Source organism: Salvelinus fontinalis, chromosome 2 (genome assembly GCF_029448725.1).
Source record: "Salvelinus fontinalis isolate EN_2023a chromosome 2, ASM2944872v1, whole genome shotgun sequence".
In the NCBI taxonomy this organism is placed as follows: domain Eukaryota; kingdom Metazoa; phylum Chordata; class Actinopteri; order Salmoniformes; family Salmonidae; genus Salvelinus; species Salvelinus fontinalis.
The window spans coordinates 23263204-23288593 of NC_074666.1; the positions used below are offsets into that span (position 1 = coordinate 23263204).

Genomic DNA, 25390 nt, shown 5'->3' on the forward strand with positions numbered 1-25390 from the left:
ATATTACCTCAATTACCTCGACACCGGTGCCCTCGCACATTGACTCTGTACTGGTACCCCCTGCATATAGCCCCGTTATTGTTATTTACTGCTGCTCTTTAATTATTTGTTATTATTTTCTCTTACTTTTTGGGGGGTTGTATTTTCTTAAAACTGCACTGTTGGTTAAGGGCTTGTAAGTAACTATTTCACTGTAAGGTCTACACCTGCTATATTCGGCGCATGTGACAAATACAATTTTAATTGATTTGAAACTTCAGAAGCATTTTTAAACCTCAAAAACGTGGACAATTCTCCTGCAACATGGTGATCAAATTAAGATCCTACATCTATACCATAGTTTACTGCTTTGACTTACATGAAACCTCCCAGTGTCTGCTCTAGCCTGAGCCAGTGTGCATGGACAGTCAATAATTTCAGAGAGGAAGTCTGGCAGTGTCTCCTCCAGCTGGTCCCAGGCTTTACACTTATCCAGTGCCCAGGCGGCTGAGTCCTGCCTGAACTTGTCCTCCAGATGCCAGGCTAGAGCATGGTCCTCAGTGAACACTGCCTGGACATTCCTAAAGGAGATTCATATCACGGAGACAGCTAACGCAGTTATAACAACATGTATGTGGTTTATGACTAGGTAGCTAACGCAGTTACAACAACATGTATGTGGTTTATGACTAGGTAGCTAGCTCAGTTACAACAACATGTATGTGGTTTATGACTAGGTAGCTAGCTCAGTTATAGCAACATGTATGTGGTTTATGACTAGGTAGCTAGGGCAGTTATAGCAACATGTATGTGGTTTATGACTAGGTAGCTAGGGCAGTTACAACAACATGTATGTGGTTTATGACTAGGTAGCTAGCGCAGTTACAACAACATGTATGTGGTTTATGACTAGGTAGCTAGCGCAGTTACAACAACATGTATGTGGTTTATGACTAGGTAGCTAGCTCAGTTATAGCAACATGTATGTGGATTATGACTAGGTAGCTAGCTCAGTTACAACAACATGTATGTGGTTTATGACTAGGTAGCTAGCTCAGTTATAGCAACATGTATGTGGTTTATGACTAGGTAGCTAGCCCAGTTACAACAACATGTATGTGGTTTATGACTAGGTAGCTAGCGCAGTTACAACAACATGTATGTGGTTTATGACTAGGTAGCTAGGGCAGGTACAACAATATGTATGTGGTTTATGACTAGGTAGCTAGCTCAGTTACAACAATATGTATGTGGTTTATGACTAGGTAGCTAGGGCAGTTACAACAACATGTATGTGGTTTATGACTAGGTAGCTAGCGCAGTTACAACAACATGTATGTGGTTTATGACTAGGTAGCTAGGGCAGTTACAACAACATGTATGTGGTTTATGACTAGGTAGCTAGGGCAGGTACAACAATATGTATGTGGTTTATGACTAGGTAGCTAGCTCAGTTACAACAATATGTATGTGGTTTATGACTAGGTATCTAGGGCAGTTACAACAATATGTATGTGGTTTATGACTAGGTAGCTAGGGCAGTTACAACAACATGTATGTGGTTTATGACTAGGTAGCTAGGGCAGTTACAACAAAATGTATGTGGTTTATGACTAGGTAGCTAGCACAGTTACAATAACATGTATGTGGTTTATGACTAGGTAGCTAGGGCAGTTACAACAACATGTATGTGGTTTATGACTAGGTAGCTAGGGCAGTTACAACAACATGTATGTGGTTTATGACTAGGTAGCTAGGGCAGTTACAACAACATGTATGTGGTTTATGACTAGGTAGCTAGCTCAGTTATAACAACATGTATGTGGTTTATGACTAGGTAGCTAGGGCAGTTACAACAATATGTATGTGGTTTATGACTAGGTAGCTAGGGCAGTTACAACAATATGTATGTGGTTTATGACTAGGTAGCTAGCTCAGTTATAACAACATGTATGTGGTTTATGACTAGGTAGCTAGGGCAGTTACAACAATATGTATGTGGTTTATGACTAGGTAGCTAGGGCAGTTACAACAATATGTATGTGGTTTATGACTAGGTAGCTAGCTCAGTTACAACAACATGTATGCGGCTTATGACTAGGTAGCTAGGGCAGTTACAACAACATGTATGTGGTTTATGACTAGGTAGCTAGGGCAGTTACAACAATATGTATGTGGTTTATGACTAGGTAGTTAGGGCAGTTACAACAACATGTATGTGGTTTATGACTAGGTAGCTAGCGCAGTTACAACAACATGTATGTGGTTTATGACTAGGTAGCTAGGGCAGTTACAACAACATGTATGTGGTTTATGACTAGGTAGCTAGGGCAGGTACAACAATATGTATGTGGTTTATGACTAGGTAGCTAGCTCAGTTACAACAATATGTATGTGGTTTATGACTAGGTAGCTAGGGCAGTTACAACAATATGTATGTGGTTTATGACTAGGTAGCTAGGGCAGTTACAACAACATGTATGTGGTTTATGACTAGGTAGCTAGCGCAGTTACAACAACATGTATGTGGTTTATAACTAGGTAGCTAGCGCAGTTACAACAACATGTATGTGGTTTATGACTAGGTAGCTAGCACAGTTACAATAACATGTATGTGGTTTATGACTAGGTAGCTAGGGCAGTTACAACAACATGTATGTGGTTTATGACTAGGTAGCTAGGGCAGTTACAACAACATGTATGTGGTTTATGACTAGGTAGCTAGCACAGTTACAACAACATGTATGTGGTTTATGACTAGGTAGCTAGGGCAGTTACAACAACATGTATGTGGTTTATGACTAGGTAGCTAGCTCAGTTACAACAACATGTATGTGGTTTATGACTAGGTAGCTAGGGCAGTTACAACAACATGTATGTGGTTTATGACTAGGTAGCTAGCACAGTTACAACAACATGTATGTGGTTTATGACTAGGTAGCTAGGGCAGTTACAACAACATGTATGTGGTTTATGACTAGGTAGCTAGGGCAGTTACAACAACATGTATGTGGTTTATGACTAGGTAGCTAGGGCAGTTACAACAATATGTATGTGGTTTATGACTAGGTAGCTAGCTCAGTTACAACAACATGTATGCGGTTTATGACTAGGTAGCTAGGGCAGTTACAACAACATGTATGTGGTTTATGACTAGGTAGCTAGGGCAGTTACAACAATATGTATGTGGTTTATGACTAGGTAGCTAGCTCAGTTATAACAACATGTATGTGGTTTATGACTAGGTAGCTAGGGCAGTTACAACAATATGTATGTGGTTTATGACTAGGTAGCTAGGGCAGTTACAACAATATGTATGTGGTTTATGACTAGGTAGCTAGCTCAGTTACAACAATATGTATGTGGTTTATGACTAGGTATCTAGGGCAGTTACAACAATATGTATGTGGTTTATGACTAGGTAGCTAGGGCAGTTACAACAACATGTATGTGGTTTATGACTAGGTAGCTAGGGCAGTTACAACAAAATGTATGTGGTTTATGACTAGGTAGCTAGCACAGTTACAATAACATGTATGTGGTTTATGACTAGGTAGCTAGGGCAGTTACAACAACATGTATGTGGTTTATGACTAGGTAGCTAGGGCAGTTACAACAACATGTATGTGGTTTATGACTAGGTAGCTAGGGCAGTTACAACAACATGTATGTGGTTTATGACTAGGTAGCTAGCTCAGTTATAACAACATGTATGTGGTTTATGACTAGGTAGCTAGGGCAGTTACAACAATATGTATGTGGTTTATGACTAGGTAGCTAGGGCAGTTACAACAATATGTATGTGGTTTATGACAAGGTAGCTAGCTCAGTTATAACAACATGTATGTGGTTTATGACTAGGTAGCTAGGGCAGTTACAACAATATGTATGTGGTTTATGACTAGGTAGCTAGGGCAGTTACAACAATATGTATGTGGTTTATGACTAGGTAGCTAGCTCAGTTACAACAACATGTATGCGGCTTATGACTAGGTAGCTAGGGCAGTTACAACAACATGTATGTGGTTTATGACTAGGTAGCTAGGGCAGTTACAACAATATGTATGTGGTTTATGACTAGGTAGTTAGGGCAGTTACAACAACATGTATGTGGTTTATGACTAGGTAGCTAGCGCAGTTACAACAACATGTATGTGGTTTATGACTAGGTAGCTAGGGCAGTTACAACAACATGTATGTGGTTTATGACTAGGTAGCTAGGGCAGGTACAACAATATGTATGTGGTTTATGACTAGGTAGCTAGCTCAGTTACAACAATATGTATGTGGTTTATGACTAGGTAGCTAGGGCAGTTACAACAATATGTATGTGGTTTATGACTAGGTAGCTAGGGCAGTTACAACAACATGTATGTGGTTTATGACTAGGTAGCTAGCGCAGTTACAACAACATGTATGTGGTTTATAACTAGGTAGCTAGCGCAGTTACAACAACATGTATGTGGTTTATGACTAGGTAGCTAGCACAGTTACAATAACATGTATGTGGTTTATGACTAGGTAGCTAGGGCAGTTACAACAACATGTATGTGGTTTATGACTAGGTAGCTAGGGCAGTTACAACAACATGTATGTGGTTTATGACTAGATAGCTAGCACAGTTACAACAACATGTATGTGGTTTATGACTAGGTAGCTAGGGCAGTTACAACAACATGTATGTGGTTTATGACTAGGTAGCTAGCTCAGTTACAACAACATGTATGTGGTTTATGACTAGGTAGCTAGGGCAGTTACAACAACATGTATGTGGTTTATGACTAGGTAGCTAGCACAGTTACAACAACATGTATGTGGTTTATGACTAGGTAGCTAGGGCAGTTACAACAACATGTATGTGGTTTATGACTAGGTAGCTAGGGCAGTTACAACAACATGTATGTGGTTTATGACTAGGTAGCTAGGGCAGTTACAACAATATGTATGTGGTTTATGACTAGGTAGCTAGCTCAGTTACAACAACATGTATGCGGTTTATGACTAGGTAGCTAGGGCAGTTACAACAACATGTATGTGGTTTATGACTAGGTAGCTAGGGCAGTTACAACAATATGTATGTGGTTTATGACTAGGTAGCTAGGGCAGTTACAACAACATGTATGTGGTTTATGACTAGGTAGCTAGCGCAGTTACAACAACATGTATGTGGTTTATGACTAGGTAGCTAGGGCAGTTACAACAACATGTATGTGGTTTATGACTAGGTAGCTAGGGCAGTTACAACAATATGTATGTGGTTTATGACTAGGTAGCTAGCTCAGTTACAACAACATGTATGCGGTTTATGACTAGGTAGCTAGGGCAGTTACAACAACATGTATGTGGTTTATGACTAGGTAGCTAGGGCAGTTACAACAATATGTATGTGGTTTATGACTAGGTAGCTAGGGCAGTTACAACAACATGTATGTGGTTTATGACTAGGTAGCTAGCGCAGTTACAACAACATGTATGTGGTTTATGACTAGGTAGCTAGCTCAGATACAACAACACGTATGTGGTTTATGACTAGGTAGCTAGCTCAGTTACAACAACATGTATGTGGTTTATGACTAGGTAGCTAGGGCAGTTACAACAACTGGTATGTGGTTTATGACTAGGTAGCTAGGGCAGTTACAACAACATGTATGTGGTTTATGACTAGGTAGCTAGGGCAGTTACAACAACTGGTATGTGGTTTATGACTAGGTAGCTAGGGCAGTTACAACAACATGTATGTGGTTTATGACTAGGTAGCTAGGGCAGTTACAACAACATGTATGCAGTTTTCTGACTAGGTAGCTAGGGCAGTTACAACAACATGTATGTGGTTTATGACTAGGTAGCTAGCTCAGTTACAACAACATGTATGTGGTTTATGACTAGGTAGCTAGGGCAGTTACAACAACATGTATGTGGTTTATGACTAGGTAGCTAGCTCAGTTATAAAAACATGTATGTGGTTTATGACCAGGTAGCTAGGGCAGTTACAACAACATGTATGTTGTTTATGACTAGGTAGCTAGGGCAGTTACAACAACATGTATGTGGTTTATAACTAGGTAGCTAGGGCAGTTACAACAACATGTATGTGGTTTATGACTAGGTAGCTAGCGCAGTTACAACAACATGTATGTGGTTTATGACTAGGTAGCTAGGACAGTTACAACAATATGTATGTGGTTTATGACTATGTATCTAGCGCAGTTACAACAACATGTATGTGGTTTATGACTAGGTAGCTAGCTCAGTTATAACAACATGTATGTGGTTTATGACTAGGTAGCTAGCTCAGTTACAACAACATGTATGTGGTTTATGACTAGGTAGCTAGGGCAGTTACAACAATATGTATGTGGTTTATGACTAGGTAGCTAGGGCAGTTACAACAACATGTATGTGGTATATGACTAGGTAGCTAGGGCAGTTACAACAATATGTTACAACAATATGTATGCAACAATTACAACAGCATGTATGTGGTTTATGACTAGGTAGCTAGGGCAGTTACAACAACATGTATGCAGTTTTCTGACTAGGTAGCTAGGGCAGTTACAACAACATGTATGTGGTTTATGACTAGGTAGCTAGCTCAGTTACAACAACATGCATGTGCTTTATGACTAGGTAGCTAGGGCAGTTACAACAACATGTATGTGGTTTATGACTAGGTAGCTAGTGCAGTTACAACAACATGTATGTGGTTTATGACTAGGTAGCTAGCTCAGTTATAAAAACATGTATGTGGTTTATGACTAGGTAGCTAGGGCAGTTACAACAACATGTATGTTGTTTATGACTAGGTAGCTAGGGCAGTTACAACAACATGTATGTGGTTTATGACTAGGTAGCTAGCGCAGTTACAACAACATGTATGTGGTTTATGACTAGGTAGCTAGCGCAGTTACAACAACATGTATGTGGTTTATGACTAGGTAGCTAGGACAGTTACAACAACATGTATGTGGTTTATGACTATGTATCTAGCGCAGTTACAACAACATGTATGTGGTTTATGACTAGGTAGCTAGCGCAGTTACAACAACATGTATGTGGTTTATGACTATGTATCTAGCGCAGTTACAACAACATGTATGTGGTTTATGACTAGGTAGCTAGCGCAGTTACAACAACATGTATGTGGTTTATGACTAGGTAGCTAGGTCAGTTACAACAACATGTATGTGGTTTATGACTAGGTAGCTAGCTCAGTTATAACAACATGTATGTGGTTTATGACTAGGTAGCTAGCTCAGTTACAACAACATGTATGTGGTTTATGACTAGGTAGCTAGCTCAGTTATAACAACATGTATGTGGTTTATGACTAGGTAGCTAGCTCAGTTATAACAACATGTATGTGGTTTATGACTAGGTAGCTAGGGCAGTTACAACAATATGTAAGTGGTTTATGACTAGGTAGCTAGGGCAGTTACAACAACATGTATGTGGTTTATGACTAGGTAGCTAGGGCAGTTACAACAATATGTTACAACAATATGTATGCAACAATTACAACAACATGTATGTGGTTTATGACTAGGTAGCTAGGGCAGTTACAACAACATGTATGTGGTTTATGACTAGGTAGCTAGCTCAGTTACAACAACATGTATGCGGTTTATGACTAGGTAGCTAGGGCAGTTACAACAACATGTATGTGGTTTATGACTAGGTAGCTAGGGCAGTTACAACAACATGTATGTGGTTTATGACTAGGTAGCTAGGGCTGGTACAACAGAATGTATGTGGTTTATGACTAGGTAGCTAGCTCAGTTACAACAATATGTATGTGGTTTATGACTAGGTAGCTAGCTCAGTTACAACAACATGTATGTGGTTTATGACTAGGTAGCTAGCGCAGTTACAACAACATGTATGTGGTTTATGACTATGTAGCTAGCGCAGTTACAACAACACGTATGTGGTTTATGACTAGGTAGCTAGCGCAGTTACAACAACATGTATGTGGTTTATGACTAGGTAGCTATGACAGTTACAACAACATGTATGTGGTTTATGACTAGGTATCTAGCGCAGTTACAACAACATGTATGTGGTTTATGACTAGGTAGCTAGCACAGTTACAACAACATGTATGTGGTTTATGACTAGGCAGCTAGGGCAGTTACAACAACATGTATGTGGTTTATGACTATGTAGCTAGCGCAGTTACAACAACATGTATGTGGTTTATGACTAGGTAGCTAGCTCAGTTATAACAACATGTATGTGGTTTATGACTAGGTAGCTAGCTCAGTTACAACAACATGTATGTGGTTTATGACTAGGTAGCTAGCTCAGTTACAACAACATGTATGTGGTTTATGACTAGGTAGCTAGGACAGTTACAACAACATGTATGTGGTTTATGACTAGGTAGCTATGGCAGTTACAACAATATGTTACAACAATATGTATGCAACAATTACAACAACATGTATGTGGTTTATGACTAGGTAGCTAGGGCAGTTACAACAACATGTATGTTGTTTATGACTAGGTAGCTAGGGCAGTTACAACAACATGTATGTGGTTTATGACTAGGTAGCTAGCGCAGTTACACCAAAATGTATGTGGTTTATGACTAAGTAGCTAGCCCAGTTAAAACAACATGTATGTGGTTTATGACTAGGTAGCTAGCTCAGTTACAACAACACGTATGTGTTTTATGACTAGGTAGCTAGGGCAGTTAAAACAACATGTATGTGGTTTATGACTAGGTAGCTAGCACAGTTACAACAACACGTATGTGGTTTATGACTAGGTAGCTAGCGCAGTTACAACAACATGTATGTGGTTTATGACTAGGTAGCTAGCTCAGTTACAAAAACACGTATGTGGTTTATGACTAGGTAGCTAGCTCAGTTACAACAACATGTATGTAGTTTATGACTAGGTAGCTAGGGCAGTTACAACAACATGTATGTGGTTTATGACTAGGTAGCTAGCCCAGTTACAACAACATGTATGTGGTTTATGACTAGGTAGCTAGCGCAGTTACAACAACATGTATGTGGTTTATGACTAGGTAGCTAGGGCAGTTACAACAACATGTATGTGGTTTATGACTAGGTAGCTAGCGCAGTTACAACAACATGTATGTGGTTTATGACTAGGTAGCTAGGGCAGTTACAACAACATGTATGCGGTTTATGACTAGGTAGCTAGCGCAGTTATAACAACATGTATGTGGTTTATGACTAGGTAGCTAGCTCAGTTACAACAACATGTATGTGGTTTATGACTAGGTAGCTAGGGCAGTTGCAACAACATGTATGTGGTTTATGACTAGGTAGCTAGGGAAGTTACAACAACATGTATGTGCTTTATGACTAGGTAGCTAGGGCAGTTACAACAACATGTATGTGGTTTATGACTAGGTAGCTAGGGCAGTTACAACAACATGTATGTGGTTTATGACTAGGTAGCTAGCTCAGTTATAACAACATGTATGTGGTTTATGACTAGGTAGCTAGCGCAGTTACAACAACACGTATGTGGTTTATGACTAGGTAGCTAGCTCAGTTACAACAACATGTATGTGCTTTATGACTAGGTAGCTAGGGCAGTTACAACAACATGTATGTGGTTTATGACTAGGTAGCTAGGGCAGTTACAACAACATGTATGTGGTTTTTTGACTAGGTAGCTAGCTCAGTTATAACAACATGTATGTGGTTTATGACTAGGTAGCTAGGGCAGTTACAACAACATGTATGTGGTTTATGACTAGGTAGCTAGGGCAGTTACAACAACATGTATGTGGTTTATGACTAGGTAGCTAGCGCGGTTACAACAACATGTATGTGGTTTATGACTAGGTAGCTAGCGCAGTTACAACAACACGTATGTGGTTTATGACTAGGTAGCTAGGGCAGTTACAACAACATGTATGTGGTTTATGACTAGGTAGCTAGCTCAGTTATAACAACATGTATGTGGTTTATGACTAGGTAGCTAGCTCTGTTACAACAATATGTATGTGGTTTATGACTAGGTAGCTAGCGCAGTTACAACAACATGTATGTGGTTTATGACTAGGTAGCTAGGGCAGTTACAACAACATGTATGTGGTTTATGACTAGGTAGCTAGGGCAGTTACAACAACATGTATGTGGTTTATGACTAGGTAGCTAGGGCAGTTACAACAACATGTATGTGGTTTATGACTAGGTAGCTAGGGCAGTTACAACAACATGTATGTGGTTTATGACTAGGTAGCTAGGGCAGTTACAACAACATGTATGTGGTTTATGACTAGGTAGCTAGGTCCAGTTACAACAACATGTATGTGGTTTATGACTAGGTAGCTAGCGCAGTTACAACAACATGTATGTGGTTTATGACTAGGTAGCTAGCGCAGTTACAACAACATGTATGTGGTTTATGACTAGGTAGCTAGCTCAGTTACAACAACACGTATGTGGTTTATGACTAGGTAGCTAGCGCAGTTACAACAACATGTATGTGGTTTATGACGAGGTAGCTAGGTCAGTTACAACAACATGTATGTGGTTTATGACTAGGTAGCTAGGAGAGTTACAACAACATGTATGTGGTTTATGACTAGGTAGCTAGCGCAGTTACAACAACATGTATGTGGTTTATGACTAGGTAGCTAGGGCAGTTAAAAGAATATGTATGTGGTTTATGACTAGGTAGCTAGGGCAGTTACAACAACATTTATGTGGTTTATGACTAGGTAGCTAGGGCAGTTACAACAACATGTATGCAGTTTTCTGACTAGGTAGCTAGGGCAGTTACAACAACATGTATGTGGTTTATGACTAGGTAGCTAGGGCAGTTACAACAACATGCATGTGCTTTATGACTAGGTAGCTAGGGCAGTAACAACAACATGTATGTGGCTTAAGACTAGGTAGCTAGGGCAGTTACAACAACATGTATGTGGTTTATGACTAGGTAGCTAGCCAGTTATAAAAACATGTATGTGGTTTATGACTAGGTAGCTAGGGCAGTTACAACAACATGTATGTTGTTTATGACTAGGTAGCTAGGGAAGTTACAACAACATGTATGTGGTTTATGACTAGGTAGCTAGCGCAGTTACAACAACGTGTATGTGGTTTATGACTAGGTAGCTAGGGCAGTTACAACAACATGTATGTGGTTTATAACTATGTAGCTAGCGCAGTTACAACAACATGTATGTGGTTTATGACTAGGTAGCTAGCTCAGTTATAACAACATGTATGTGGTTTATGACTAGGTAGCTAGCTCAGTTACAACAACATGTATGTGGTTTATGACTAGGTAGCTAGGGCAGTTACAACAATATGTAAGTGGTTTATGACTAGGTAGCTAGGGCAGTTACAACAACATGTATGTGGTTTATGACTAGGTAGCTTGGGCAGTTACAACAATATGTTACAACAATATGTATGAAACAATTACAACAACATGTATGTGGTTTATGACTAGGTAGCTAGGGCAGTTACAACAACATGTATGTGGTTTATGACTAGGTAGCTAGGGCAGTTACAACAATATGTATGTGGTTTATGACTAGGTAGCTAGGGCAGTTACAACAACATGTATGTGGTTTATGACTAGGTAGCTAGCTCAGTTACAACAACATGTATGCGGTTTATGACTAGGTAGCTAGGTCAGTTACAACAACATGTATGTGGTTTATGACTAGGTAGCTAGGGCAGTTACAACAACATGTATGTGGTTTATGACTAGGTAGCTAGGGCTGGTACAACAATATGTATGTGGTTTATGACTAGGTAGCTAGCTCAGTTACAACAATATGTATGTGGTTTATGACTAGGTAGCTAGCGCAGTTACAACAACATGTATGTGGTTTATGACTAGGTAGCTAGCTCAGTTACAACAACACGTATGTGGTTTATGACTAGGTAGCTAGCTCAGGTACATCAACATGTATGTGGTTTATGACTAGGTAGCTAGGGCAGTTACAACAACTGGTATGTGGTTTATGACTAGGTAGCTAGGGCAGTTACAACAACATGTATGTGGTTTATGACTAGGTAGCTAGGGCAGTTACAACAACTGGTATGTGGTTTATGACTAGGTAGCTAGGGCAGTTACAACAACATGTATGTGGTTTATGACTAGGTAGCTAGGGCAGTTACAACAACATGTATGCAGTTTTCTGACTAGGTAGCTAGGGCAGTTACAACAACATGTATGTGGTTTATGACTAGGTAGCTAGCTCAGTTACAACAACATGTATGTGGTTTATGACTAGGTAGCTAGGGCAGTTACAACAACATGTATGTGGTTTATGACTAGGTAGCTAGCTCAGTTATAAAAACATGTATGTGGTTTATGACCAGGTAGCTAGGGCAGTTACAACAACATGTATGTTGTTTATGACTAGGTAGCTAGGGCAGTTACAACAACATGTATGTGGTTTATAACTAGGTAGCTAGGGCAGTTACAACAACATGTATGTGGTTTATGACTAGGTAGCTAGCGCAGTTACAACAACATGTATGTGGTTTATGACTAGGTAGCTAGGACAGTTACAACAATATGTATGTGGTTTATGACTATGTATCTAGCGCAGTTACAACAACATGTATGTGGTTTATGACTAGGTAGCTAGCTCAGTTATAACAACATGTATGTGGTTTATGACTAGGTAGCTAGCTCAGTTACAACAACATGTATGTGGTTTATGACTAGGTAGCTAGGGCAGTTACAACAATATGTATGTGGTTTATGACTAGGTAGCTAGGGCAGTTACAACAACATGTATGTGGTTTATGACTAGGTAGCTAGGGCAGTTGCAACAATATGTTACAACAATATGTATGCAACAATTACAACAGCATGTATGTGGTTTATGACTAGGTAGCTAGGGCAGTTACAACAACATGTATGCAGTTTTCTGACTAGGTAGCTAGGGCAGTTACAACAACATGTATGTGGTTTATGACTAGGTAGCTAGCTCAGTTACAACAACATGCATGTGCTTTATGACTAGGTAGCTAGGGCAGTTACAACAACATGTATGTGGTTTATGACTAGGTAGCTAGTGCAGTTACAACAACATGTATGTGGTTTATGACTAGGTAGCTAGCTCAGTTATAAAAACATGTATGTGGTTTATGACTAGGTAGCTAGGGCAGTTACAACAACATGTATGTTGTTTATGACTAGGTAGCTAGGGCAGTTACAACAACATGTATGTGGTTTATGACTAGGTAGCTAGCGCAGTTACAACAACATGTATGTGGTTTATGACTAGGTAGCTAGCGCAGTTACAACAACATGTATGTGGTTTATGACTAGGTAGCTAGGACAGTTACAACAACATGTATGTGGTTTATGACTATGTATCTAGCGCAGTTACAACAACATGTATGTGGTTTATGACTAGGTAGCTAGCTCAGTTATAACAACATGTATGTGGTTTATGACTAGGTAGCTAGGGCAGTTACAACAATATGTAAGTGGTTTATGACTAGGTAGCTAGGGCAGTTACAACAACATGTATGTGGTTTATGACTAGGTAGCTAGGGCAGTTACAACAATATGTTACAACAATATGTATGCAACAATTACAACAACATGTATGTGGTTTATGACTAGGTAGCTAGGGCAGTTACAACAACATGTATGTGGTTTATGACTAGGTAGCTAGCTCAGTTACAACAACATGTATGCGGTTTATGACTAGGTAGCTAGGGCAGTTACAACAACATGTATGTGGTTTATGACTAGGTAGCTAGGGCAGTTACAACAACATGTATGTGGTTTATGACTAGGTAGCTAGGGCTGGTACAACAGAATGTATGTGGTTTATGACTAGGTAGCTAGCTCAGTTACAACAATATGTATGTGGTTTATGACTAGGTAGCTAGCTCAGTTACAACAACATGTATGTGGTTTATGACTAGGTAGCTAGCGCAGTTACAACAACATGTATGTGGTTTATGACTATGTAGCTAGCGCAGTTACAACAACACGTATGTGGTTTATGACTAGGTAGCTAGCGCAGTTACAACAACATGTATGTGGTTTATGACTAGGTAGCTATGACAGTTACAACAACATGTATGTGGTTTATGACTAGGTAGCTAGCGCAGTTACAACAACATGTATGTGGTTTATGACTAGGTAGCTAGCGCAGTTACAACAACATGTATGTGGTTTATGACTAGGCAGCTAGGGCAGTTACAACAACATGTATGTGGTTTATGACTATGTAGCTAGCGCAGTTACAACAACATGTATGTGGTTTATGACTAGGTAGCTAGCTCAGTTATAACAACATGTATGTGGTTTATGACTAGGTAGCTAGCTCAGTTACAACAACATGTATGTGGTTTATGACTAGGTAGCTAGCTCAGTTACAACAACATGTATGTGGTTTATGACTAGGTAGCTAGGGCAGTTACAACAACATGTATGTGGTTTATGACTAGGTAGCTATGGCAGTTACAACAATATGTTACAACAATATGTATGCAACAATTACAACAACATGTATGTGGTTTATGACTAGGTAGCTAGGGCAGTTACAACAACATGTATGTGGTTTATGACTAGGTAGCTAGCTCAGTTACAACAATATGTATGTGGTTTATGACTAGGTAGCTAGGGCAGTTACAACAACATGTATGTGGTTTATGACTAGGTAGCTAGCGCAGTTACAACAACACGTATGTGGTTTATGACTAGGTAGCTAGGGCAGTTACAACAACACGTATGTGGTTTATGACTAGGTAGCTAGGGCAGTTACAACAACATGTATGTGGTTTATGACTAGGTAGCTAGCTCAGTTATAACAACATGTATGTGGTTTATGACTAGGTAGCTAGCTCTGTTACAACAATATGTATGTGGTTTATGACTAGGTAGCTAGCGCAGTTACAACAACATGTATGTGGTTTATGACTAGGTAGCTAGGGCAGTTACAACAACATGTATGTGGTTTATGACTAGGTAGCTAGGGCAGTTACAACAACATGTATGTGGTTTATGACTAGGTAGCTAGGGCAGTTACAACAACATGTATGTGGTTTATGACTAGGTAGCTAGCTCAGTTACATCAATATGTATGTGGTTTATGACTAGGTAGCTAGGGCAGTTACAACAACTGGTATGTGGTTTATGACTAGGTAGCTAGGGCAGTTACAACAACATGTATGTGGTTTATGACTAGGTAGCTAGGGCAGTTACAACAACTGGTATGTGGTTTATGACTAGGTAGCTAGGGCAGTTACAACAACATGTATGTGGTTTATGACTAGGTAGCTAGGGCAGTTACAACAACATGTATGCAGTTTTCTGACTAGGTAGCTAGGGCAGTTACAACAACATGTATGTGGTTTATGACTAGGTAGCTAGCTCAGTTACAACAACATGTATGTGGTTTATGACTAGGTAGCTAGGGCAGTTACAACAACATGTATGTGGTTTATGACTAGGTAGCTAGCTCAGTTATAAAAACATGTATGTGGTTTATGACCAGGTAGCTAGGGCAGTTACAACAACATGTATGTTGTTTATGACTAGGTAGCTAGGGCAGTTACAACAACATGTATGTGGTTTATAACTAGGTAGCTAGGGCAGTTACAACAACATGTATGTGGTTTATGACTAGGTAGCTAGCGCAGTTACAACAACATGTATGTGGTTTATGACTAGGTAGCTAGGACAGTTACAACAATATGTATGTGGTTTATGACTATGTATCTAGCGCAGTTACAACAACATGTATGTGGTTTATGACTAGGTAGCTAGCTCAGTTATAACAACATGTATGTGGTTTATGACTAGGTAGCTAGCTCAGTTACAACAACATGTATGTGGTTTATGACTAGGTAGCTAGGGCAGTTACAACAATATGTATGTGGTTTATGACTAGGTAGCTAGGGCAGTTACAACAACATGTATGTGGTTTATGACTAGGTAGCTAGGGCAGTTGCAACAATATGTTACAACAATATGTATGCAACAATTACAACAGCATGTATGTGGTTTATGACTAGGTAGCTAGGGCAGTTACAACAACATGTATGCAGTTTTCTGACTAGGTAGCTAGGGCAGTTACAACAACATGTATGTGGTTTATGACTAGGTAGCTAGCTCAGTTACAACAACATGCATGTGCTTTATGACTAGGTAGCTAGGGCAGTTACAACAACATGTATGTGGTTTATGACTAGGTAGCTAGCTCAGTTACAACAACATGTATGTGGTTTATGACTAGGTAGCTAGGGCAGTTACAACAACATGTATGTGGTTTATGACTAGGTAGCTAGCTCAGTTATAAAAACATGTATGTGGTTTATGACCAGGTAGCTAGGGCAGTTACAACAACATGTATGTTGTTTATGACTAGGTAGCTAGGGCAGTTACAACAACATGTATGTGGTTTATAACTAGGTAGCTAGGGCAGTTACAACAACATGTATGTGGTTTATGACTAGGTAGCTAGCGCAGTTACAACAACATGTATGTGGTTTATGACTAGGTAGCTAGGACAGTTACAACAATATGTATGTGGTTTATGACTATGTATCTAGCGCAGTTACAACAACATGTATGTGGTTTATGACTAGGTAGCTAGCTCAGTTATAACAACATGTATGTGGTTTATGACTAGGTAGCTAGCTCAGTTACAACAACATGTATGTGGTTTATGACTAGGTAGCTAGGGCAGTTACAACAATATGTATGTGGTTTATGACTAGGTAGCTAGGGCAGTTACAACAACATGTATGTGGTTTATGACTAGGTAGCTAGGGCAGTTGCAACAATATGTTACAACAATATGTATGCAACAATTACAACAGCATGTATGTGGTTTATGACTAGGTAGCTAGGGCAGTTACAACAACATGTATGCAGTTTTCTGACTAGGTAGCTAGGGCAGTTACAACAACATGTATGTGGTTTATGACTAGGTAGCTAGCTCAGTTACAACAACATGCATGTGCTTTATGACTAGGTAGCTAGGGCAGTTACAACAACATGTATGTGGTTTATGACTAGGTAGCTAGTGCAGTTACAACAACATGTATGTGGTTTATGACTAGGTAGCTAGCTCAGTTATAAAAACATGTATGTGGTTTATGACTAGGTAGCTAGGGCAGTTACAACAACATGTATGTTGTTTATGACTAGGTAGCTAGGGCAGTTACAACAACATGTATGTGGTTTATGACTAGGTAGCTAGCGCAGTTACAACAACATGTATGTGGTTTATGACTAGGTAGCTAGCGCAGTTACAACAACATGTATGTGGTTTATGACTAGGTAGCTAGGACAGTTACAACAACATGTATGTGGTTTATGACTATGTATCTAGCGCAGTTACAACAACATGTATGTGGTTTATGACTAGGTAGCTAGCTCAGTTATAACAACATGTATGTGGTTTATGACTAGGTAGCTAGGGCAGTTACAACAATATGTAAGTGGTTTATGACTAGGTAGCTAGGGCAGTTACAACAACATGTATGTGGTTTATGACTAGGTAGCTAGGGCAGTTACAACAATATGTTACAACAATATGTATGCAACAATTACAACAACATGTATGTGGTTTATGACTAGGTAGCTAGGGCAGTTACAACAACATGTATGTGGTTTATGACTAGGTAGCTAGCTCAGTTACAACAACATGTATGCGGTTTATGACTAGGTAGCTAGGGCAGTTACAACAACATGTATGTGGTTTATGACTAGGTAGCTAGGGCAGTTACAACAACATGTATGTGGTTTATGACTAGGTAGCTAGGGCTGGTACAACAGAATGTATGTGGTTTATGACTAGGTAGCTAGCTCAGTTACAACAATATGTATGTGGTTTATGACTAGGTAGCTAGCTCAGTTACAACAACATGTATGTGGTTTATGACTAGGTAGCTAGCGCAGTTACAACAACATGTATGTGGTTTATGACTATGTAGCTAGCGCAGTTACAACAACACGTATGTGGTTTATGACTAGGTAGCTAGCGCAGTTACAACAACATGTATGTGGTTTATGACTAGGTAGCTATGACAGTTACAACAACATGTATGTGGTTTATGACTAGGTAGCTAGCACAGTTACAACAACATGTATGTGGTTTATGACTAGGTAGCTAGCGCAGTTACAACAACATGTATGTGGTTTATGACTAGGCAGCTAGGGCAGTTACAACAACATGTATGTGGTTTATGACTATGTAGCTAGCGCAGTTACAACAACATGTATGTGGTTTATGACTAGGTAGCTAGCTCAGTTATAACAACATGTATGTGGTTTATGACTAGGTAGCTAGCTCAGTTACAACAACATGTATGTGGTTTATGACTAGGTAGCTAGCTCAGTTACAACAACATGTATGTGGTTTATGACTAGGTAGCTAGGGCAGTTACAACAACATGTATGTGGTTTATGACTAGGTAGCTATGGCAGTTACAACAATATGTTACAACAATATGTATGCAACAATTACAACAACATGTATGTGGTTTATGACTAGGTAGCTAGGGCAGTTACAACAACATGTATGTGGTTTATGACTAGGTAGCTAGCTCAGTTACAACAATATGTATGTGGTTTATGACTAGGTAGCTAGGGCAGTTACAACAACATGTATGTGGTTTATGACTAGGTAGCTAGCGCAGTTACAACAACACGTATGTGGTTTATGACTAGGTAGCTAGGGCAGTTACAACAACATGTATGTGGTTTATGACTAGGTAGCTAGTGCAGTTACAACAACATGTATGTGGTTTATGACTAGGTAGCTAGCTCAGTTATAAAAACATGTATGTGGTTTATGACTAGGTAGCTAGGGCAGTTACAACAACATGTATGTTGTTTATGACTAGGTAGCTAGGGCAGTTACAACAACATGTATGTGGTTTATGACTAGGTAGCTAGCGCAGTTACAACAACATGTATGTGGTTTATGACTAGGTAGCTAGCGCAGTTACAACAACATGTATGTGGTTTATGACTAGGTAGCTAGCTCAGTTACAACAATATGTAAGTGGTTTATGACTAGGTAGCTAGGGCAGTTACAACAACATGTATGTGGTTTATGACTAGGTAGCTAGGGCAGTTACAACAATATGTAAGTGGTTTATGACTAGGTAGCTAGGGCAGTTACAACAACATGTATGTGGTTTATGACTAGGTAGCTAGGGCAGTTACAACAATATGTTACAACAATATGTATGCAACAATTACAACAACATGTATGTGGTTTATGACTAGGTAGCTAGGGCAGTTACAACAACATGTATGTGGTTTATGACTAGGTAGCTAGCTCAGTTACAACAACATGTATGCGGTTTATGACTAGGTAGCTAGGGCAGTTACAACAACATGTATGTGGTTTATGACTAGGTAGCTAGGGCAGTTACAACAACATGTATGTGGTTTATGACTAGGTAGCTAGGGCTGGTACAACAGAATGTATGTGGTTTATGACTAGGTAGCTAGCTCAGTTACAACAATATGTATGTGGTTTATGACTAGGTAGCTAGCTCAGTTACAACAACATGTATGTGGTTTATGACTAGGTAGCTAGCGCAGTTACAACAACATGTATGTGGTTTATGACTATGTAGCTAGCGCAGTTACAACAACACGTATGTGGTTTATGACTAGGTAGCTAGCGCAGTTACAACAACATGTATGTGGTTTATGACTAGGTAGCTATGACAGTTACAACAACATGTATGTGGTTTATGACTAGGTAGCTAGCACAGTTACAACAACATGTATGTGGTTTATGACTAGGTAGCTAGCGCAGTTACAACAACATGTATGTGGTTTATGACTAGGCAGCTAGGGCAGTTACAACAACATGTATGTGGTTTATGACTATGTAGCTAGCGCAGTTACAACAACATGTATGTGGTTTATGACTAGGTAGCTAGCTCAGTTATAACAACATGTATGTGGTTTATGACTAGGTAGCTAGCTCAGTTACAACAACATGTATGTGGTTTATGACTAGGTAGCTAGCTCAGTTACAACAACATGTATGTGGTTTATGACTAGGTAGCTAGGGCAGTTACAACAACATGTATGTGGTTTATGACTAGGTAGCTATGGCAGTTACAACAATATGTTACAACAATATGTATGCAACAATTACAACAACATGTATGTGGTTTATGACTAGGTAGCTAGGGCAGTTACAACAACATGTATGTGGTTTATGACTAGGTAGCTAGCTCAGTTACAACAATATGTATGTGGTTTATGACTAGGTAGCTAGGGCAGTTACAACAACATGTATGTGGTTTATGACTAGGTAGCTAGCGCAGTTACAACAACACGTATGTGGTTTATGACTAGGTAGCTAGGGCAGTTACAACAACACGTATGTGGTTTATGACTAGGTAGCTAGGGCAGTTACAACAACATGTATGTGGTTTATGACTAGGTAGCTAGCTCAGTTATAACAACATGTATGTGGTTTATGACTAGGTAGCTAGCTCTGTTACAACAATATGTATGTGGTTTATGACTAGGTAGCTAGCGCAGTTACAACAACATGTATGTGGTTTATGACTAGGTAGCTAGGGCAGTTACAACAACATGTATGTGGTTTATGACTAGGTAGCTAGGGCAGTTACAACAACATGTATGTGGTTTATGACTAGGTAGCTAGGGCAGTTACAACAACATGTATGTGGTTTATGACTAGGTAGCTAGGGAAGTTACAACAACATGTATGTGGTTTATGACTAGGTAGCTAGGGCAGTTACAACAACATGTATGTGGTTTATGACTAGGTAGCTAGGTCCAGTTACAACAACATGTATGTGGTTTATGACTAGGTAGCTAGGAGAGTTACAACAACATGTATGTGGTTTATGACTAGGTAGCTAGCGCAGTTACAACAACATGTATGTGGTTTATGACTAGGTAGCTAGGGCAGTTAAAAGAATATGTATGTGGTTTATGACTAGGTAGCTAGGGCAGTTACAACAACATTTATGTGGTTTATGACTAGGTAGCTAGGGCAGTTACAACAACATGTATGCAGTTTTCTGACTAGGTAGCTAGGGCAGTTACAACAACATGTATGTGGTTTATGACTAGGTAGCTAGGGCAGTTACAACAACATGCATGTGCTTTATGACTAGGTAGCTAGGGCAGTTACAACAACATGTATGTGGCTTAAGACTAGGTAGCTAGGGCAGTTACAACAACATGTATGTGGTTTATGACTAGGTAGCTAGCCAGTTATAAAAACATGTATGTGGTTTATGACTAGGTAGCTAGGGCAGTTACAACAACATGTATGTTGTTTATGACTAGGTAGCTAGGGAAGTTACAACAACATGTATGTGGTTTATGACTAGGTAGCTAGCGCAGTTACAACAACATGTATGTGGTTTATGACTAGGTAGCTAGCGCAGTTACAACAACGTGTATGTGGTTTATGACTAGGTAGCTAGGGCAGTTACAACAACATGTATGTGGTTTATAACTATGTAGCCAGCGCAGTTACAACAACATGTATGTGGTTTATGACTAGGTAGCTAGCTCAGTTATAACAACATGTATGTGGTTTATGACTAGGTAGCTAGCTCAGTTACAACAACATGTATGTGGTTTATGACTAGGTAGCTAGGGCAGTTACAACAATATGTAAGTGGTTTATGACTAGGTAGCTAGGGCAGTTACAACAACATGTATGTGGTTTATGACTAGGTAGCTTGGGCAGTTACAACAATATGTTACAACAATATGTATGAAACAATTACAACAACATGTATGTGGTTTATGACTAGGTAGCTAGGGCAGTTACAACAACATGTATGTGGTTTATGACTAGGTAGCTAGGGCAGTTACAACAATATGTATGTGGTTTATGACTAGGTAGCTAGGGCAGTTACAACAACATGTATGTGGTTTATGACTAGGTAGCTAGCTCAGTTACAACAACATGTATGCGGTTTATGACTAGGTAGCTAGGTCAGTTACAACAACATGTATGTGGTTTATGACTAGGTAGCTAGGGCAGTTACAACAACATGTATGTGGTTTATGACTAGGTAGCTAGGGCTGGTACAACAATATGTATGTGGTTTATGACTAGGTAGCTAGCTCAGTTACAACAATATGTATGTGGTTTATGACTAGGTAGCTAGCGCAGTTACAACAACATGTATGTGGTTTATGACTAGGTAGCTAGCTCAGTTACAACAACACGTATGTGGTTTATGACTAGGTAGCTAGCTCAGTTACATCAACATGTATGTGGTTTATGACTAGGTAGCTAGGGCAGTTACAACAACTGGTATGTGGTTTATGACTAGGTAGCTAGGGCAGTTACAACAACATGTATGTGGTTTATGACTAGGTAGCTAGGGCAGTTACAACAACATGTATGTGGTTTATGACTAGGTAGCTAGGGCAGTTACAACAACATGTATGCAGTTTTCTGACTAGGTAGCTAGGGCAGTTACAACAACATGTATGTGGTTTATGACTAGGTAGCTAGCTCAGTTACAACAACATGTATGTGGTTTATGACTAGGTAGCTAGCTCAGTTATAAAAACATGTATGTGGTTTATGACCAGGTAGCTAGGGCAGTTACAACAACATGTATGTTGTTTATGACTAGGTAGCTAGGGCAGTTACAACAACATGTATGTGGTTTATAACTAGGTAGCTAGGGCAGTTACAACAACATGTATGTGGTTTATGACTAGGTAGCTAGCGCAGTTACAACAACATGTATGTGGTTTATGACTAGGTAGCTAGGACAGTTACAACAATATGTATGTGGTTTATGACTATGTATCTAGCGCAGTTACAACAACATGTATGTGGTTTATGACTAGGTAGCTAGCTCAGTTATAACAACATGTATGTGGTTTATGACTAGGTAGCTAGCTCAGTTACAACAACATGTATGTGGTTTATGACTAGGTAGCTAGGGCAGTTACAACAATATGTATGTGGTTTATGACTAGGTAGCTAGGGCAGTTACAACAACATGTATGTGGTTTATGACTAGGTAGCTAGGACAGTTGCAACAATATGTTACAACAATATGTATGCAACAATTTCAACAGCATGTATGTGGTTTATGACTAGGTAGCTAGGGCAGTTACAACAACATGTATGCAGTTTTCTGACTAGGTAGCTAGGGCAGTTACAACAACATGTATGTGGTTTATGACTAGGTAGCTAGCTCAGTTACAACAACATGCATGTGCTTTATGACTAGGTAGCTAGGGCAGTTACAACAACATGTATGTGGTTTATGACTAGGTAGCTAGTGCAGTTACAACAACATGTATGTGGTTTATGACTAGGTAGCTAGCTCAGTTATAAAAACATGTATGTGGTTTATGACTAGGTAGCTAGGGCAGTTACAACAACATGTATGTTGTTTATGACTAGGTAGCTAGGGCAGTTACAACAACATGTATGTGGTTTATGACTAGGTAGCTAGCGCAGTTACAACAACATGTATGTGGTTTATGACTAGGTAGCTAGCGCAGTTACAACAACATGTATGTGGTTTATGACTAGGTAGCTAGGACAGTTACAACAACATGTATGTGGTTTATGACTATGTATCTAGCGCAGTTACAACAACATGTATGCGGTTTATGACTAGGTAGCTAGCTCAGTTATAACAACATGTATGTGGTTTATGACTAGGTAGCTAGGGCAGTTACAACAATATGTAAGTGGTTTATGACTAGGTAGCTAGGGCAGTTACAACAACATGTATGTGGTTTATGACTAGGTAGCTAGGGCAGTTACAACAATATGTTACAACAATATGTATGCAACAATTACAACAACATGTATGTGGTTTATGACTAGGTAGCTAGGGCAGTTACAACAACATGTATGTGGTTTATGACTAGGTAGCTAGCTCAGTTACAACAACATGTATGCGGTTTATGACTAGGTAGCTACTGCAGTTACAACAACATGTATGTGGTTTATGACTAGGTAGCTAGGGCAGTTACAACAACATGTATGTGGTTTATGACTAGGTAGCTAGGGCTGGTACAACAGAATGTATGTGGTTTATGACTAGGTAGCTAGCTCAGTTACAACAATATGTATGTGGTTTATGACTAGGTAGCTAGCTCAGTTACAACAACATGTATGTGGTTTATGACTAGGTAGCTAGCGCAGTTACAACAACATGTATGTGGTTTATGACTATGTAGCTAGCGCAGTTACAACAACACGTATGTGGTTTATGACTAGGTAGCTAGCGCAGTTACAACAACATGTATGTGGTTTATGACTAGGTAGCTATGACAGTTACAACAACATGTATGTGGTTTATGACTAGGTAGCTAGCGCAGTTACAACAACATGTATGTGGTTTTGTAATAGCTGTCGCTCTCCTCATCCTCGGATGAGGTGAGGAGAGAAGGATCTTCTGACCAAAATGCGGAGTCAGGGAAATATGCCATCTTTATTTATTTACAACGATAACTGATGACACGAAAACAAACAAAACACTTTCAACAAACTACAAAATAAGAAAACGACGTACACGCAACCTGAACATAAACTTACATGGACAAACGTAAACTCACGAACAGGAACGGACATCGAAACGAACGAACAGCCAAACAGCTCCAAAAGTGAAACACATCGACAACGACGAAGACATCACAGGAGACAATCACCCACAAACACACAGTGAGAATGCCCTACCTAAATATGACTCTTGATTAGAGGAAAATGCAAACCACCTGCCTCTAATCAAGAGCCATACCAGGCAAACCGAAACCAACATAGAAACAGATAACATAGACTGCCCACCCAAAACACATGCCCTGACCAAAAACACATAAAAACTAACATAAATAGGTCAGGACTGTTACAGTACCCCCCCCCCAAGGTGCGAACGCCGGGCGCACCAGCACAAAGTCCAGGGGAGGGTCCGGGTGGGCAGTTGACCACGGTGGTGGTTCCGGTTCCGGACGCTGTCCCCATACCACCATAGTCACTCCCCTCTTCTGTCTACCCCTACCACTGACCACCCAAACATTACCTTCCCCTAAATAATCAGCTAGCACCGGAACAAGGGGCAGCACCGGGACAAGGGGTAGCACCGGGACAAGGGGCAGCACAAAAACAAGGGGCAGCACCAGGATAAGGACCATCACCGGAATAAGGGGCAGCACCGGGACAAGGGGCAGCACCGGGACAAGGGGCAGCACCGGGACAAGGGGCAGCACCGGGACAAGGGGCAGCACCGGGACAAGGGGCAGCACCGGGACAAGGGGCAGCACCGGGACAAGGGGCAGCACCGGGACAAGGGGCAGCACCGGGACAAGGGGCAGCACCGGGACAAGGGGCAGCACCGGGACAAGGGGCAGCACCGGGACAAGGGGCAACACCGGGACAAGGGGCAACACCGGGACAAGGGGCAGATCCCGGCTGAAGGACTCTGGCAGG

The 25390-nt window shown here is 40.1% G+C and overlaps 1 protein-coding gene and 1 long non-coding RNA gene across 49 annotated transcripts in view; one reads left to right on the forward strand and one right to left on the reverse strand.

The window, feature by feature from the left end:
* LOC129814459 (sushi domain-containing protein 2-like) overlaps positions 1-25390 on the reverse strand; it is a 48218-nt gene that overhangs the window by 12259 nt on the left and 10569 nt on the right. For both annotated transcript variants that reach the window (XR_008753264.1, XM_055867584.1), the window contains exon 6: positions 359-560. Coding sequence is in view for 1 of the 2 variants with exons in the window: in XM_055867584.1 (XP_055723559.1) it covers positions 359-560 (202 nt within the window). In the remaining variant the exon portion in view is untranslated. The remainder of the gene's footprint in view (positions 1-358; positions 561-25390) is intronic.
* On the forward strand, positions 468-24569 carry LOC129814467 (uncharacterized). Of its 47 annotated transcripts, none has more exons than XR_008753285.1 (12): positions 468-7566; positions 7743-12261; positions 12570-12701; positions 13355-13610; positions 13787-16236; positions 16545-16676; positions 17330-17585; positions 17762-19241; positions 19418-21822; positions 22616-22923; positions 23577-23832; positions 24009-24569. It is a non-coding gene; the product is annotated as an uncharacterized LOC129814467 (long non-coding RNA). The 47 variants fall into 47 exon arrangements; XR_008753297.1 differs by having other exon boundaries at positions 24053-24569; XR_008753283.1 differs by having other exon boundaries at positions 19418-21522; positions 21779-21822; positions 23577-24569.